The sequence below is a fragment of the Notothenia rossii genome (assembly GCF_949606895.1).
Source record: "Notothenia rossii genome assembly, chromosome: 4".
Taxonomy (NCBI): Eukaryota; Metazoa; Chordata; class Actinopteri; order Perciformes; family Nototheniidae; genus Notothenia; species Notothenia rossii.
Genome location: NC_136902.1, coordinates 58267470 through 58284989, shown reverse-complemented (window position 1 = coordinate 58284989; position 17520 = coordinate 58267470). Strand labels below are relative to the sequence as shown.

Sequence of the window (17520 nt, the reverse complement as noted above, 5' to 3'; positions counted from 1 at the left end):
AACACACCAACCACACTCCATTCCCTCTAAAACTTTAGTCTTTAGTTTTTCTCTTTCAGCTTTATAGACGTTACAATGTAACAAGATATGTTCTACATCTTCTTTTACTCCACAGTTTCGCAGTAGGGGAGGCTGTGGCTGTGGGATTATGCGATGAATTTAGTGCGCTGAACTTTGACTCACGGGGTAGTAAATTCGAGTCCCGCTGCAGTCAGCATGTCGTTGTGTCCCTGGGCAAGACACTTCCCCCCAAATTGCTCCTGTGGGGATTGTCCACAGTATTGATTATGTAAGTCGCTTTGGATAAAAGCGTCTAACAAGTGACATGTGTTCCCACACTTGTCACTGTCACTTTTCCCATATACAGCGTACCATTCAAAGCTGTGTGATTTATTCTGATTCTAGCTATCATGATTTCCTCCCTTCTTTTTCTTTCTTTATAAATATTAATTGTAACTGTCTTTTGTACTTTGTGATAGTCTTTGTCTTTCTAGTCTTTGCCTTTCTGGTCTTTCTCCCACCTTTTCTGCCAGATCCCCATCCCTTTCTTCTTATTTTTTTTTCTTCTCCTTCTCCAAGTTGAACTGGTAATGTTATTTCCTTTTGTAGTGCACTTTTTGCTAATTTATCAGCACATTCGTTCCCTTCACCCTCTCATGTGCAGGCACCCAGCAGAATTGCAGATCTCTGTGAAGTCTTAACAGGCTATGATTCAGTTCTATGAGAATGTCTTCTCTGACAGTTGTTGTTGATTGTGTGCTTTTTAATATGGACAATGAATCTGTGCATATCTGGTCTGACCTCTTCAACCCACTGTAATCCTATTATTACTGCCAGTATTTCTGCTGTATACACTTATAATTGATCAGATGCTCTTTTTGAAATGGGTATTTTAAAGTCTGGGATATACCAACTCCAACACACTATTCCTTGTTCTTAGAACCATCTGTGTACATTTTTAGGTAATTGTAGTACTTTTCATTCAGATACATACTTCATTTATGACGTTGTTATTCTCCTTCTTTTTGTCCGAAGCTCGTTTCAATTGAATATTTCACCTCCTCCTTTCCTTCACTCGCGTCCACCCATAGGATTCTGCAGTTGCCGAGAAGCCCTTGGTAGGCGGAGTCGGCCACTAACGGCTCGACAGTGACGTCAGAGTTCAACTCCCGCCTACTCCAGCCTGCTCCAAATAAGGGCAAAGAGGCGGAGCCAAGGCGGGACCTGCTGCCACCGAGCTGAAAGTTACAGAGCTAGCTGAAGCTACCAAGCTAAGCTAACATGCCGTGGCATTTTACGTTTCTAAGGTAAGCGGACATGAAACTATTCAGCAAAACTATAAATAATAATCTAAGAAGTTATTGAGTTTTTAGCATAATACTTCAGAATCTTAAAATCCCTTAACGTTTGTATGCAATTGTGCTAAATTCAACACTGGAATCAAGCAAATATTAATATGTTTGCAAGACATTAGTTATTTATATTTTGATATCACTTAACTATACGTTTAATACATTTAAGTCAAGCTAAGGTACATGTGATGGTAGCTAGTTAGTGCTCTTACCTGTGAGGCCTCCTCCAAACAGCATAATAACCACACTGTATCATTAAAACTAAGTACCAGTTCTAGATCCTTGACTTTAGACCAAGCGGCAAACTCTGGGGAAGATTCGGAACGCTAATACGGAAGGGCCTCAAACTGCAGTTCATCTAGTGGCCAGTAGGAGCAGTCTGCAGAATGGAGCAATTTCCATAGACCCCCATGTTAAAATGCCCAACTTTACAGCAGAAATAAACATGTTTACATCGTGGTTCAAAAAACCATATTCTCTGTATGGTTAGATCCCCCCTTCATGAATATGGATTGGGGGGGTGAATTTTTTCTCAACTCATCTGTTTAATTAATATTAAGCCTTAAAGCTTTTGCATCAATTAGGGCGTGGTCACTTTGATGGACATGTACATGCCTCACTGTCAGCTAACAGCAACTTGTCCACTCTGCTAGGCTACAACCATAGAGGCTACAACGTTAGTTAGTTGTAGTTACTGTACTTGACCCTTTAGCTTTAGCCGTGTTCGTGGTGATTGTGCCTTTTGGGGAATATTGTCACAAATACCAGACAATTAAAATGTTGTGCTGTGCGCTTGAATGTACTAACAGAACTTCCAAGAAGTCTAAAACGATAATATTATACATGTCCCGTTCACAGGTGTTTGTGTGCTTGGTAGCTTAGCTTGTTACTTATTAGCCAGCTAAGGACGTAACCCTTTATACATACATATACATTTTAGTTTATGATTCAGCCTTGGGCAGGACTTTTAGTCTATGGCTATGACGCCCATAATGCTAAACGGGAGCAAATGTTAATAGGGGACCCAATTATCCCAGTGGTGGCCGCCGGAGTTAACGGAGCCGCAGGGGGCTAGCTCCAGCCGGCGTCCCGGAGCTAGCCCACTGCGGCTCCGTTAGGTCCGGGCGGTGGAGTCCGTCTTTTCTTAACGTGTGAATGACAAGCATTAAGAATAACAAAATATAGCAAATTTTCTTGCAGATTGTCTTATTTGATTATGAATGTAACGTTTATATAGGGGAACTACACTGTTAGGAGTAACTTGGTATGCATGTATTTCATGTTAGCTTAGCTTCTTAGCCTGAGCTAGCTCTGTTTACTTCCAGTTCGGAGGCAGCAGGTCCCGCCTCGGCTCCGCCTCTTTGCCCTTATTTGGAGCAGGCGGGATTAGACTTTGACGTCGCTGTCAAGCCGTTAGTGGCCGACTCCGCCTACTAAGGGCTTCTCGGCAACTCTGCAGAATCCTATGGGTGACGTCACGGACACTACGTCCATTTATATACAGTATACAGTCTATGCTTTAGACAAACAATTCAAAAGACAACATGTATTTAAAGACCAATCTTTATTTGAATGTGCCTCTTAACCTGATATATTAGTTATACAGTAATAGTATTGACAATCTAAAAAAACTGAGCAACTCAACAGTCAACTTTATGTTTCTTATTGTCTAAAGCATTTATTATTTTCATTTTCCCCCTCTCATATTCAGTGTGGACGGATTGAGACAGCGTGGTGTCCAGAGAGCTACAGAGACTTCAGGGAGAAACCTCCGTGTGATGGACGTCTGTTGGTTTGGAGAGGACTGAGGGTCTTTCCTCAGCGAGGAGGACCAGGCCTGATGGAGGAGCCCAGCTGATACCAACTGCACAGGCCTAGTCTGTCACTTTATTTGACTAAATGTGTTTACTTATACATTTAATAGGTTTACAACCTCTGTCCATATGTGCGTTTTATTTAAAACATTTGATTAACTTTTGGTTCACATTTCAATAAATTGTATTTGTATTTGCAATCCTTTTGTCCATTATTCTTACTGAAAATGTTAGATTACACATTCACATCTGACTGAAGATTGGCCCTATTTATTTGTGACGTTGAAAACTCTGCGGTACAAGGCACAAGTGATGTGAAGCTCATAAAGCGAGGCAAATAGAAATAATCAGCGGATGGAGTGTAGATGTGGAAATAGGTGCATTCGATCAGCTGACTGTTTTTACAATAAAAGTAGTTTCTTAGTGTACTGGTCTTAAAATCTCATAACATCAGCTTTTAATGTTCCTCTTGGATGTTCATCTTGACCCTCAGAGAAGGAAAAAATGTTGTGTCTTTCAGGCATGTCCTTTCCTAACAAACATAACAGGAAACATAAAACATATTATTGCAGAACAAGTGTGTTATTTATGAAAGCGGTGTGTTTGTGTGTTTAGGGGCTGTAGATATAATTATTTTGTGATTGTAATGTTTTTTTTTTATTTCAACAGTGAGCTACAAAGACAATCAGATTATGAATGAACAGTATGTAGTTCATCAACATTGAAATATATGTTATCAAAATAATATTTAACTGTTATCAAAACGTAGTGCAACTGTAGAAGCTTGCTCTGTTGTCTCGCTAAAATAATAACTTTTACCACGTTTTTTACAGACAATATTGAGAGATAAATAGTAGCAGTTCTCACTATGTGTTAAATATCTTTGCCTTCAATACATTAAATTAGAAAACTGACAAAATCACATTGCTTATTAACATCTAAATGTAATGGAAATTGCATGGAAAAACCCTCAACTTAACTGATGTGTAGGTGATCTAGTATTTAGTATTGTTTAATGGAATGTATATCAGTGTATTAAAGTCAATACTTCATTTATTTAAACCAATGTCTTTCTTGATTCTTTGTACAGAATGAAAAAAAGAGTCTTTGTACCTGAGCTGAAGTTCACTGCTGTGAGGAGTCCAGTTCTGTCTCTCACTCTGGTCCAGCCTGTCTGCATCACCTGGACACCTTAAAGGGAGGGAATCGTCATGACAATCATTTTTAAATAATTATCATCCGATAAAATAGACCAGTCTCTGCCAGTCTTTTTAAAAAAAATTTTAATCAGATGACGTTATCAGTGATTTTAAGCTGATTAATTACCGAAATAACATCAGTCCTGTGGGCGGCGCCATTTTGACGAGTCACATGACTTATGTTACCGGACGTGACGTGAACTGTGCGTTTGTTGTCGAGGACATATGTGCTTTGTGCATGTTGTTTACTGTAGTTACTCTCACAATTATATTTAAATATGCCTCATTGTATCGAGAAACATTGCCACAATTCGGATAGGAACAATCCATGGAATGCTCGGTTCCATCTATTGCCAACGGGTAAGCGTAGGAAGTACGTTCGAAGGCAGTGGCTAGCGAAATGTGCTCGGCCCGAACCGAAAGATCCACAGGCGCGTGTTTGCAGCGAACATTTCAAGTTTCCGGACGACTACTCTGAGAGTATGGTGAAACATCAAATGGGATTTATTCATCAACCAGTACTTAATGGAGATGCAGTGCCATCGGTCTTTCTGGTGTCATCACCGACCAGGACACCAGTTCAGCCAGTTGATAAATCGCCCTCTGCAAGTGTGAAGCGACGGAGGACCAGAAGTAGTGCTAGGAGTAAGAAAAAGGTAAGGTATGTTATGGCGCATTTCCACTGCAGCGGATAGCCCCGTTTAAAAGTCCTTTGGCGTCCTTAAGCGGCCAGGCCAGTTTTTGGTGGCCTTTCCATATAGCGTAGTACCGGCTAGCGGGTACTTGTTCCCAGTTTTTCCAGCCCCATAAAATCGTGGTTCTAGAGCCAGGGACAACGAGGCTTGAGTATGCTAAACTAGAGAGGGAATCGCTAGCAAGGGTGGTACTACATCCATACATAACTAGTAATGAAATTCATTGTATCTACTAAGTAGGCCTACATTTTGGTTGTATTGCTTCCCTGTAGTTGGCCTTTAAATTAATAAAATATTTGAATTTGAAGTTTTGTAGATAGGGATCTTTTGGAATTATCTAGTCTTTGTAATTGTCCGGCGACATTTCTCAGACTGTCCAGACTGCTTTAATTCTCTAGCCTAAATCAGTAAATGTTCTAAAATGTTTGCTGGGGCCCTGACAATACATTAGCCGACAGGAATGTCAGTATTGCCAACATTTAGGCCTGATGACTAGTGAAACAAGCTTCCATTTTCCTTTTGCCTTCAATGATAGTAAAAGTTTCACCTGAAAGTTAGGGACAACTTTAGCCCCCCGTCCCCCGTCCCATTCTGGCATTCATGTACGTTCTTGTAAAAATTAGAGACATTTTGGATACAACATCCCTACAAGGTTTTATATTTTTCATTTCAGCTGTTAGAAACCCTGCTCACACCTAAAAGTGACAATGCACCGACTGCTACAGTGTCAAGCCCTGGCCAAGCTGCGACCAATTCATTGGATGATGCAATCGAATTTGAAACTGACCCAGCACTGTTAGTGCCATACATGCCAGAGGGACCACCAGAGGCACATTGTAAATGTTGCAAGCATGCAAATCCAGTGTCAACAAATGGTAAGTCTGGAGATTTATTCCTAAAATGACATCAATAATGTAGCGTTCCCGTGAAGGACACTGGAGCTGTGGTTTGTCAGACTGGCCTTTAAAAAAAATGTGTTTGCTCTAACACTACCTACCCAAAATGTGTGGCAAATAAAAATATTTTGAGTATGCAAATAATTTTATTTTCCACCAAAATTTCAATATTTTTCTGTTTTTCATGGTGACTTACCATTTTCTGAAAAAATAAAATAATTGACCTTGATTGGAGTGGACCAACTTGACAACTGAATATCGAGGCCTAAATAGATGATTCAGGAATTTGTCTCCATTGTGACATGCAAATAAGTTGTTCTGTTCCCTTTCCACGGGTCAAGTAAGTGTTATGTTTTAGAGTAGTGTAGACTGTAATGCGTCAATTTTTAATGATGTGGTCCACCTGTGGAGGGTGAATTGAGGTGGGGTAGTTTTAGGGGGGGGGGGGGGCAGAATATATCGCATGACAGCACCTTGTTACATATATTGCATTGATCTTCTCTGTATCTAGATTGTGCCATTAAATGTATTGTTTTATTTGCACTTACAGATATGTCAGTGCAGACCGACATGGATCAAATGATACGCGCCATTGCAGTGGACCACACCTATTCATCAAACTCGAATAAGGATGCAAGTGCATCAACGCAACCACAACCATCTCCTGTGTCAAGTGCAGCTCAATCTTTCAACAGTCCTGCAGAGGTAAGTGCTTAATGGACTTCTCAGAATGACAACCTGATAGGAGTGTTCAACATTTTCGTCAATACTTTTGAACTCCTTCAGTGTATCAAGATAGGTATTGATGCTATGTTTGATAATTGACCATGGCTTGGGCTATACAGTACTGTTCAAAATTATTAGAACACTTGGAAAATGCATAAAGTATTCATAATTTGGGGCTGCAGCTTGAGTATATTACATTGTATTACCTACAACTTCTAAATATCCAAATGACAATTTAACCGACAAAATTAAAATATCACAATTTCAAAATATCATTAAAATGTGATTTTTAAAATCTTTTTAGGTTTTTCACGAAAAATTACTTCAACAATAATATATGAATGAATTTTCCAAGTGTTCTAATAATTTTGAACAGTACTGTATGTACTGCCATGTGAATTTCTGGTACATAACATGCATGGAGTGACAAAAAATGAGTGATAGTGGACATGAGAGTGGGACATTTGGATTAACCCCTTGTGGTCTACATGCTTTTTGTATCAAGCTGCACAATGTACAACCAGTTGATGTCAGTTACGATTAAATAATCAACAAAAGTCAATCAAGAGTTTCTTGAATTCAATTGGATTTTATTAGGTATCACAAAAAAAAAATGTCCTCCAATTTTGCTAATTCCACACTCTTATTCTTACAGATCTCCACCCCGGGCAACATAAGTCCTCTAGTCGTTACACCAGAGGCTGAACGTCAAATAGATGAGGAGATATTTACCCTGGATGACAGTTTTGAGATGGAGGATGACGCAAAGGATTTGGACTTTGTTCCACAAACAGAAACTGAAAGTGAATCGGACAGCGAGTGTGACCCATCTGATGAACGTCCTACTGGTACCGATTTCGAACCCATTCAAGCTTTCACTGTACCTGACAACACTGCAGATGAAAGACAATTCATTGTTTTCGAATCTTGTATTGTTAACTTGTTCAGAAAATGCCAGAGAACAGGATGTGCTGCAGAAGTTAGGGAGTTCATGTTCAGCTTCCAGAAGTTAATCAAAACATGTTTGATATTGAGAAACCTGAGAAGAGTGAAGTCGTAAATGCAACACTCCAGAATACCTGTTAGAAAAAAAAACTCTACCTAAATGCCCATGCTCTGAATAGTTTGTGAGATTTTTAGGTGAAAAATCAATTGTACAGTGCCACTTTGATGTTGAAATCAGACTAGGTCTTAAGGGAGCCTTCACTCATTGCTATAAATTACAGTAATCATTCTGCAGATATGTTATGCCTAACAATAGGTATTCTGAAAGTTTCGCTAAAACATTGTTAGATAAAACAATTTTATAAGTGATTTTAATTTTACCAATTCTATGGGGGCTGCCATTAACTGAAGATTGTGATGACACTACAAACAGTAGTAGTAGTAGTATGTCACTGTGTAGAAGCATAAAGGAATCAAAACTGGTTGATTATTTTATGGTAGAAGGCATGTATGAAAAGATTGACTAGTTCTGAGCATTAATGTTTGGATAACATCTTTCAGCAGTTCACCACTTTCACACATAGCTTAGGGCGGTCTTAAAAATGTAAGGGTTGACTAGATTTTGATTGAACTTTTCTGTATCACAAAGTGATTGCACATTATTGGAACTTTTTCATGCATGTCATGGAAAGCTTACATCATGAATTTGTGGGCTCTGGTTCATGAATGGAACCACAGAAGACTTTGGCTGGCCTTAAAATATTCTTTGTTTGCTGTAACCCTAAAGTGACCAAATTAAATGGTAGGTTAAGGTACATGTAGGTAGGCAAATTATTATTATTTTTTTAGAAAATGATCAAATCTGCATGAAAAATGGAAAAAAATTGAATTTTTTGTGGGAATTTATTTTATTTGTCTACTCAAATTATTTTATTTGCCTAACATTTTGAGTATGTAGGGTTACAGCAAACGAACATTTTTTTAAAGCCAGCCTTATTCAGCAGTATTTCCCTGAGAGTGAGGCAAATAATAAAAGATTTCATATTTTGTTTTTCATATTAATATATATTTATTACCGTAAATGTCCAGTGAGTCGGTGGAGTAACCAAGATTTCCAGGAGGGAAACAAATCTTTAACTCTCTACCAGATCATTCACATAGGCATCAATTTCAGTCTGGATACACATTGTCAGTTTAATCAGCCTCTCTGAATCCAGTGTAGTTTTCTTGAGGATCTGGGTATTTCTCTCATATTACTTTGACAACACAGCTGAGGATAACTTTCCGCACACCTTTGCCAAGCCTCTTGTGACACCACCAAGTGAACTGCCTGTATGCCGCCAATCTGAACGTTCTGAAATAAAAACAAATGTTGTCAGTTTCTGTGGCACCTGATTCCTAGAAACTTGTGGGAAGACTGATTTCTTTGTTTGTTTGTTTGTTTGTAACCTTTATTTATTGAGATAAGTCCCATTGAGATCATAGATCTCTTTTTCAAGGTAGACCTGCAGCAATTAAGTTCCACATGAAACATAAAACAACATAAAACAATAGAGGATATCATAAAACTTATTTACAAGCTACATTTACATACTTATCAACATTTACAAATACCCATAGTTTCAAAGAGCATTTCACTTAGACTTGCTTTAAAAACATTCAGAGGAATACAATTGCTCAGTTTCAGTTTTAGCTGTAGACTGTTCCAAGCAAGTGGCGCTGCGCACATAAAAGCTGTCTTACCTAAGACAGTCCTTGCTCTTGGCACATCTAACAACACTACGTCAAGTGATCTCAGACAATAGCTGCTTGCAACTCTGTGTTATCAGAGAGCAGATGTAATACGGGAGTTTACCCAACATGGCTTTATAAATAAACGTGTACCAATGACTGAGCCTCCGTACAGTAAGTGATGGCAAACATGCCTTGGTATACAGTGTACAGTGATGTGTAAGTGCTTTACAATTTGTGACAAATCTCAGTGCGCTGTGATAGGCGGCATCTAACTTGTTCAGGCAATGGGCAGGTGCATTCATATACAACAAATCACCATAGTCCAGCACAGGTAAAAAGGTCACAGTGACTAGCCTTTTTCTAGCTTCAAAAGAGAAATAGGACTTGTTTCTGAAAAAGAAACCTATTCTAACCCTCAGCTTTTTAAGCAGGTTATTGACATGAAGTACCTTTCTTCTTCTAACTTTCTTTATTTGATTGATTAACTACTATGGAATTTATTCAACTACATTGTACCATTATTATGTTAGGACTCCTAGCCTACATTGTTCTATAAAGAGTGCATTCTGTCGATATGCTTTTTGATTTATTTTATTATGGCTATACTTAGTAAATTTTGGTTTTGAAAATTATCTGTCATTGTCCTTCATGTCCTTGCCATGCAATTGTAGACAGAATCCATTTGACACGCTTTAGAATTAACAACCATAAACTTCTTATTGAATATGGTCGATACACAAATACTCCTGTAAATGACAGGTTGTGCAAACATTGCCATGAGATTGAGGATGAAAATCATTTCCTCCTAGAATGTAAACGTCATTATAAAACTTTTGATAAAGTCAATTCAATCTTTAATCCAGAACTTCCTTACCAAATAAAATGTCTTTAGATGATATGTCCATTAATTATAATAATAATAATAATAATAATTGTAAAGTATATAATGCTAAGAAGAAAGGGCTGTACCCGTCACATTTACCCACCTTTCATTTATTGGTTCAACCAAAGAGGTGCGTTTCACATCCTTCATGGCAACCAGTGCTGTTCTCAATACAGCTTTTCTAACACCACAATGACGAATTCCCTGTGTAAACATTATGCAATCCAAGTCGTCTGTGGACAGTTTATTTTCAAGCTCTTCAAGCTCATGACAACACATGTTCATAAGAGGATTGTCCATGGCTACACACCGATCGCAAGTACAACATTCATGTACAGGTTTCCCAACTCGTCCCCCGAAATCAATTGCACGAATAAAGGGATCGTCTCCAGCAAGATCACCGTGCTGTTCATCCTCATCGTCACTGGATTCCTGACGGTTCTGGCCACTTGGCTCGAACCTGTATGGCTGAATTCCCCCATCCAATCTCTCCACATTGCTCAGAACTTCTTCCCCGGCCGACGAGTCCGAACTCAAATACTCCGCCATGTTTTCGTGTGTTTACAAAGTGAACGCACAGATGACGGCACGACCTAGTTTTTCGGATCACGTAACTACTGAAATTTTCCAAAATGGCAGCTGCCTGACGGAATATACAGGTTTTGATCAAAAAGAGCTACAAAATCATTATTTACCGGGGAATATCGCTGATTTCTTCAGGGTATGGTTTAAACATAATGTTTGACTAAATACTGAAGTTTTTATAAAATATCTAATGAGTGGAACATTCCTTTAAACAAACAGATATATATGTAAAGTACCATGTGTACAAACAATATAACTGATTATCTTCTGTTGAACATGTTGGATTGGGTATTGTCCGAGTCAGGGTTCCTTTTTATTCTAATGTAACTTTGGAAGTTGTGTTACCAATGCTTACTGTTTATTTTATACCAATATGGTAATGCGATTCATAAAAACAACAAGGTTTGGGTTTGTTCTTCAGATGACTGTGACGTTAACGTGTAAGCTCAATAATGAACTCCAGCTCAACCAACCATATTGTAATATCTAAGTAACCATCTTGAAATATGACATTAATAATTGTAATATACACACATCTTGTTGTGAGGTTGATTTCACATACACTACTTCGACATTAGCTTGTCTACATACTTGAGCATAGCCAATTTAAATTAACCTTAGCGATGCATACAGTTCCTACCTACATAATAATCATCCCTCTAAGTTACAAGGATGACCTTATTTTATCAACCTCAAACAGAAGCCGTTTGTTGTACAGTATTATCCCACTTAACGCTTAACACTTGTCTATTTCGTTTTAACCTTTATAAATATAGTCTATGATTTTAACTTGGAGGCTACTATTAGCATCGTTAGCACCGATGTAGCTACCACTCGCTTACACGCTAACCCAAGCCGTAACATTAATTACGTAGCTGATTAAAATCATTAACACATAAATAAATACTCGAGTTTCACTTACCGCAAAACCACATTTATGCACCGTCTGTTTCAACCGCAGAGCGAGCCACAATAGTCCGATATATAAACATGAAGAATAGGGATGGGTATCGTTAGGATTTTATCGATACCGGTACTGCTTATCGGTATCTGTATTTTTCGATACTCTTATCGATACTTTTCAATAATTTGGTGTTAATAAACTAAAAAAAGACAAGGCGATGTGCCTGCAAGACTGCACCCAGGTAAACAAAACATATTACCCGTGCGCAGCAGCTGACCTGCCTGCGAGCCTTCGCTCAGGTCACATTTACACACGGCGCGGCTGAAGCCCGCTAGCACTATTAGCACTATTAGCACTATTAGCACTAGCAGTATCGCTAGTGTGACCCATACAAAGTGTGTATAGAAATAAAACACATATAAGTATGCAGGCTTTACATAACATATAAGTAGCACTGTACAAACGACACACTCTGGGTTTCACCAACTAATCGACTAGTCGACTAGTCGACTACCTTTACCACTAGTCGGCGCTGTAGGCCCTAGTCAACTAGTCGCGAAAACAATGGAAGTAAATTAGGTGCTGCAAAATGCTACAAAACACGTCCGACATTCTTATGTATGGCAGTACTTCAACGAAGATGTAACCAACTCCACAGTGAAGTGTCAGTTGTGTACAGCTGTACTGAAGTACAATACAAATGCATCTGCTATGCGCAACCATCTGAAGATGAAACACCCGCTGCCGACAGCTAGCACTAGCAGTAATGCTAGCACCAGTGAGCAACGGACCGGCGTCAGCACTGAACAGAGGCAAACGAACAGCAAGAAAACACGGGTCAACAGTGATGCGGATGATGAGCTACGGGATTACTGCCAGCGGACACCGCATATCCCCACAATGGATAATCCACTGGAGTGGTGGGCAGAAAACGTGCACCGCTTCCCCCGCTTTCGAGGAGCTACCTGGCTATTCCAGCCACAAGCACCCCGAGTGAGAGGGTTTTTTCCCTGGCAGGCAACACTGTCACCCGAAAGCGGTCAAGCCTCCTTCCCTCACATGTCGATGCGTTGGTGTTCAAACCAAAAATATGGAAAGGTGGACGTTATCGTGGAGGACAGCGAATAAAGTGTTGCGCACTGGATTTACGTGGCATTTATGTAAACAAGAGTTTTTTGCTGTCGATTTTGGTGAGTCCAGTTACTGTTTGTTATTTGCTCAGCCATGTAACACAAATTAAAATGCAGTGTTTAATGTTACTGTATGATTTCCAATAGAAAATACAGTTGTAAACCTCTCTTTGTGTTTCTTTATTATGACGTAACGACTAGTCGACTGCTATTTTGAAAAACGTGTCGACTAGTAAATATTGGTAGTTGTGAAACCCCTACGACACACATACTACTATTAGGAATTAGCTATCATTAGCATCACTATTCTAGCACACGTCAGAATCGTCACTTCCTGTACTGACAGTGGAGGTGTCCTGAGAGTGGAGGTCTGCACCGGAACTGTCCTGAGAGTGGAGGTCTGCAGGCAGACCCCTCTCCATCGTTGTGACCTATGTTTAAATGTATATGTACGGTAAGGGACCCGAACAAGACCTCTTGATTAAAGATGGCGAAGACTTTAGCACGGAGCACGAGTCAGTTCATTAATAGACCAACAAACAAAACATGGCACCAGGAGTAAATTATGAAGTTGTGGTGACACGTTATTGGACATAATTCACCTCTTGCATTGTGTTACCGCACGGACTCTTTAGTGGGAACACCGGGCTGTAGCTAATCATTCCTGCTAGCTTGTCATGCAGAGCAGTTCATGTATTAACCTCCGAGAGTTTAATGGATAATAAAGTGTGGAAGTCAATTCTTAATACAACGCCTCCGACTCCCTTTTCACGGCACTACAAAGTAAAAATAAAAACACATTAAGTGAGGAGTTGTGACAAGCGACATGGATTCATTAAAGCCACCGGAGACGCTAAAACTTTCGGGGAAATGTCGACAGCAACTGGCGGACCTTCAAGCAGCAGTTCCAGCTTTACATCACGGCCATGGGACTGGAAACTAAGCCGGATGTTAGGAAGGTAGCGCTACTGCTAACTATAGCAGGCCCACAGCCGATAGAAGTGTACAATATTTTTGTGTATGAAGAGCAGAGGTGGGGACTCGAGTCACATATGTTTTGACTTGAGACTTGCTTGACTAACATTGATAAAAGACTTGACTTGACTTTGACTTGGTATTCATGACTTGAGAATTGACTTAAGCTTGAGACAGATGACTTGAAAGGACTTGACTGTTAATTAAATATTTGCGTTTGTTTTTGTAGTGGGATATTACGTTTAGTTTTTTCGAAAAACGTGATTATAACGACATGCGCGCAAACCTGGCAACCCACTAGACGGCAGGAGTGTCAGTTAAAGAGCCTGAGACACGAGTTTCCCCCATCATCCAAACCCATCAATTTGAGTAAATATTGTCCCCTTGAAAACCGTTCCTGAACTGATTTTGGATATTTGTACTTTGATAACCATTAATCTGCCCTTCAATGTTGACAATTTTCTAGATCTTCTCGGGGATTCTTCAAGTCCCGCCAAATTATGTGTGACGTCATTGCGTTCACAGCGCTCCAGCTGCACCGTTCAGGATCCCAGCATATGCATGTAAACGCACGACGGGGCACACAGCAGCAAGCTCAGACAGCGATGACAGTTTAATTTTGAACGTGTCTGAGAGCTCATATGAGGCTGAAGGATCGGTTTATGTTGTATCTGTTAGAAGTTTAGGAATTAGGTGCGTCAATATGGGCGATCATACGGTCATGTAGCCAGTGGTGGACTGGGACTAAAAATCAGCCCGGGACTCTCGACCGGCCCACTTCGGTACCACTAGTAAATTGTCAACGGGGGGAGTGGGGGATGTGCTAGTGACTTATCCGACCGGCCCACTTCGGTACCGGCCCATCGGGATTCGTCCCGATGGCCAGTCCGCCACTGCACCCAGCCCAGCCCACGTAAACTGTCAACGGGGGGAGTCTCGCTGCGGGCAAACGGTGGACCTAGTGTCCCGATCGGAGTGGGAATAATAATAATAATAATAATCCGTGCATTTTATCCATTAATTTCCCCAACATTGTGGTAAAAAAAAACACACGTTTAATCCATGTTGGTGTACTACTACAACCAGTGGTGTAGTGGGGATGTTTTTACTGGGTGGACGGGAAACACTATGGTTGCGCGCGTGAACTGTCAACGGGGGGGGAGGGCTTGGGGACCTCTGTGTCGCCTGTCAGCCCAACTTACATGATGCCGTTTAGACAATATAATAATAAAGTGCGGTGCCGGCTGTCAGCGAACCGATCCGGCCTTTCTGCGCGACTATCACTCAAATGCGGGACATAGTCTCAATGTGTGGGACGCGGGATAAATAATAAAAATGCTGTGTGTGCAGTCCCGCACAGTGCGGGACACCTGGTCACCCTACACACACAGTTCTGCCCCTCACACACACACGCTTCAAATCAAGTTGCATAAATGCTTGAGCTACGTTTCTATTATAATTACTGTGAAATCTGCCTATTATGTTTTCGTCATTATTACAACAAACACACACTTGCAACTGATAACACTGGCAATGATTTTAGATGTATTAGACTATTAAAAAAAGAAATCATGCTTCAAATAAGTGGGGGTACGGCGTACCCCCGCGTCCAACGCCCACTACACCACTGACTGCAACTACAAAAAGCTAAGGTTTGTTTTCTCATCAGGAAATGCAGACCGGCTCAAACAAAAGATTTTTAAATCATCAGCCTCACGATCATTTAATGTATCATATGTTTGCCAAATTGACATGAAAGCACTAATAAATGTAGTTTCATCCACTTGAGTTTACAACTATAAAAAAAATCGATTTGTTTTTATATCACATCCGACGGGAGGAAATTCAGCAGCTCTCACTACCGATTTTTAATCCTAATTTAATCATCATCATCACCACGATCATTTATGTTTATGTTCGCCGAATTGACATGAAAGCACTGACAAATATGAATATACTGTAGTCAACTTCATTAAACGTTATTAATGTGCCTCAACTCAGTAATTCACCATTTCTACGCATGGCAACACACTTTGTCCGTGTTTGCCTCTCTCGCCGCACAGTGAAGCGTTCCCGCATTGACGTCACTTCCGGCTTCCCCCAAAACCTCAAAATGAGTCGAAGGAATTTTCCCGCGATGTTCGAAATTATTGATATCTATCGGAGCGGTATCGCTTTTTCTTTTTTAAACTAACGGTTCGAGATTACTAGCCCACTATTTCATTGCACAACAGTTGTTGGGTTCGTGTCACAGGCTCTTTAACATGGCAGCGGCTTGCTTTACTCCAAAAATAGTGAAGTTTGGATTCAAGGATTATTTTGTCGATGACGCTAATAAGAAGAGAACTGCGGTATGCAGGGTCTGCAGCATAAAGATCAGTGACAGGACCACCACAACATCCAACTTCATTCGTCACTACAAAAAAAAAACACAGAGAAAGGTAGGCTACGTGACTGTGTTGTATTAGCTAGAAAGCTAACGTTAAGTTTAAGCTACGTTAGACTTGGTTTCAAATCGATTAAGCAAAGAGAAGAAAAAATGGGGTAAATGAACACTAGAACCGCCTAGGGATTCATTTTTGACTAACCCTGATACTGACGGGCTGTCAGGAGAGAGAGAGAGAGAAAAAAAGATGCCTCGTTTATTTCCCCTGTGTTATTATCAGAAGTTACTGGAAACTTTTGAATAATGTAGTTCATCTACTTTTAGTAGTTTGTTTAAATGTTTTAATTATGTTGTTTTTGTTTGTAGAAGTGCATCATTCCTTGATTTATTGTAAAATGAATCTGAACTTTTTTATCTATTATGATGATAAAATGAAACCATTTCTAAATTAACTCAATTAATTGAGTTTTAAATCGTCCTGCTTAGTTTATAAGGAAATTATGAAGAGGAACAAATTAAATGGTTTGAAAATGATATCTATGTAGGTGCTGACGCTGTTGGCGGTTCTAGTGTTAACAGAAATTTAAATTAAATATGTGTAATGGCAAATGCCATATATGATTTTCTTACCTGGAATTCTGCCTTTTTGAACAGACTTTTTGAGTCCTAGCTATATTGTCTACAGTTCTGGGGTTAATATGAATCTAACAAACCAACTGAGACCCGTCTGTCCGCCGCATCTATGCACTGTACAACACATACACACTGTACCACACTAACACCTACACACACCTACTGCTCCTAAAGCATAATCAGGTTACAGCCGTTGTGTATTTTATTATGTGAAGCACTAAATGGTCTTAGAAAAATATCGACTCTTTGTTTGTAGATATCTACTAAACTACAGCATACAAATACAGAAAGTAATGTAGGCCTGTTATACTGAGTGATATATATTTTACACACTGCTCTGCTTTCTGCACGGACCTCACAGCTGTTTTCACTGTAAACATCGCGTTGTGATGTAAGCAGACAGTTACTAAAATAATATCCAAGGGATGCATGCAGAGCTGTCATTGGCTGAGATAAGTCCGGCCGTGGGTCACGCCTCCACCGTTCCCGGAAATGCATCCGCGGAGGAGCCGTGGAGGACCCATCAGTGTCTCCTCGGTTATAGCTCCTCCAGAGAGCCTCCTCGATGCTCGGTCCTCGAAGTGCATTTAGAGAAATTAGATGTCCTTCAAAATGGCGCGCTGAAATTCATTTCCGGGTCACTACCGGAGGACCGAGGAGTCG

At 40.0% G+C, this 17520-nt stretch overlaps 1 protein-coding gene across 1 annotated transcript; it reads left to right on the top strand.

Moving 5' to 3' along the window:
- The first annotated feature begins 4642 nt into the window (after positions 1 to 4642).
- On the top strand, positions 4643 to 9180 carry LOC307037147 (uncharacterized protein). The gene is made up of 4 exons (XM_079677928.1): positions 4643 to 5021; positions 5734 to 5935; positions 6507 to 6661; positions 7338 to 9180. Exons 1-4 carry the CDS (start codon positions 4644 to 4646, stop codon positions 7740 to 7742), a joined length of 1140 nt encoding a protein of 379 aa, XP_079534054.1. The 5' UTR covers position 4643; the 3' UTR covers positions 7743 to 9180.
- The last annotated feature ends 8340 nt before the right edge of the window (positions 9181 to 17520 follow it).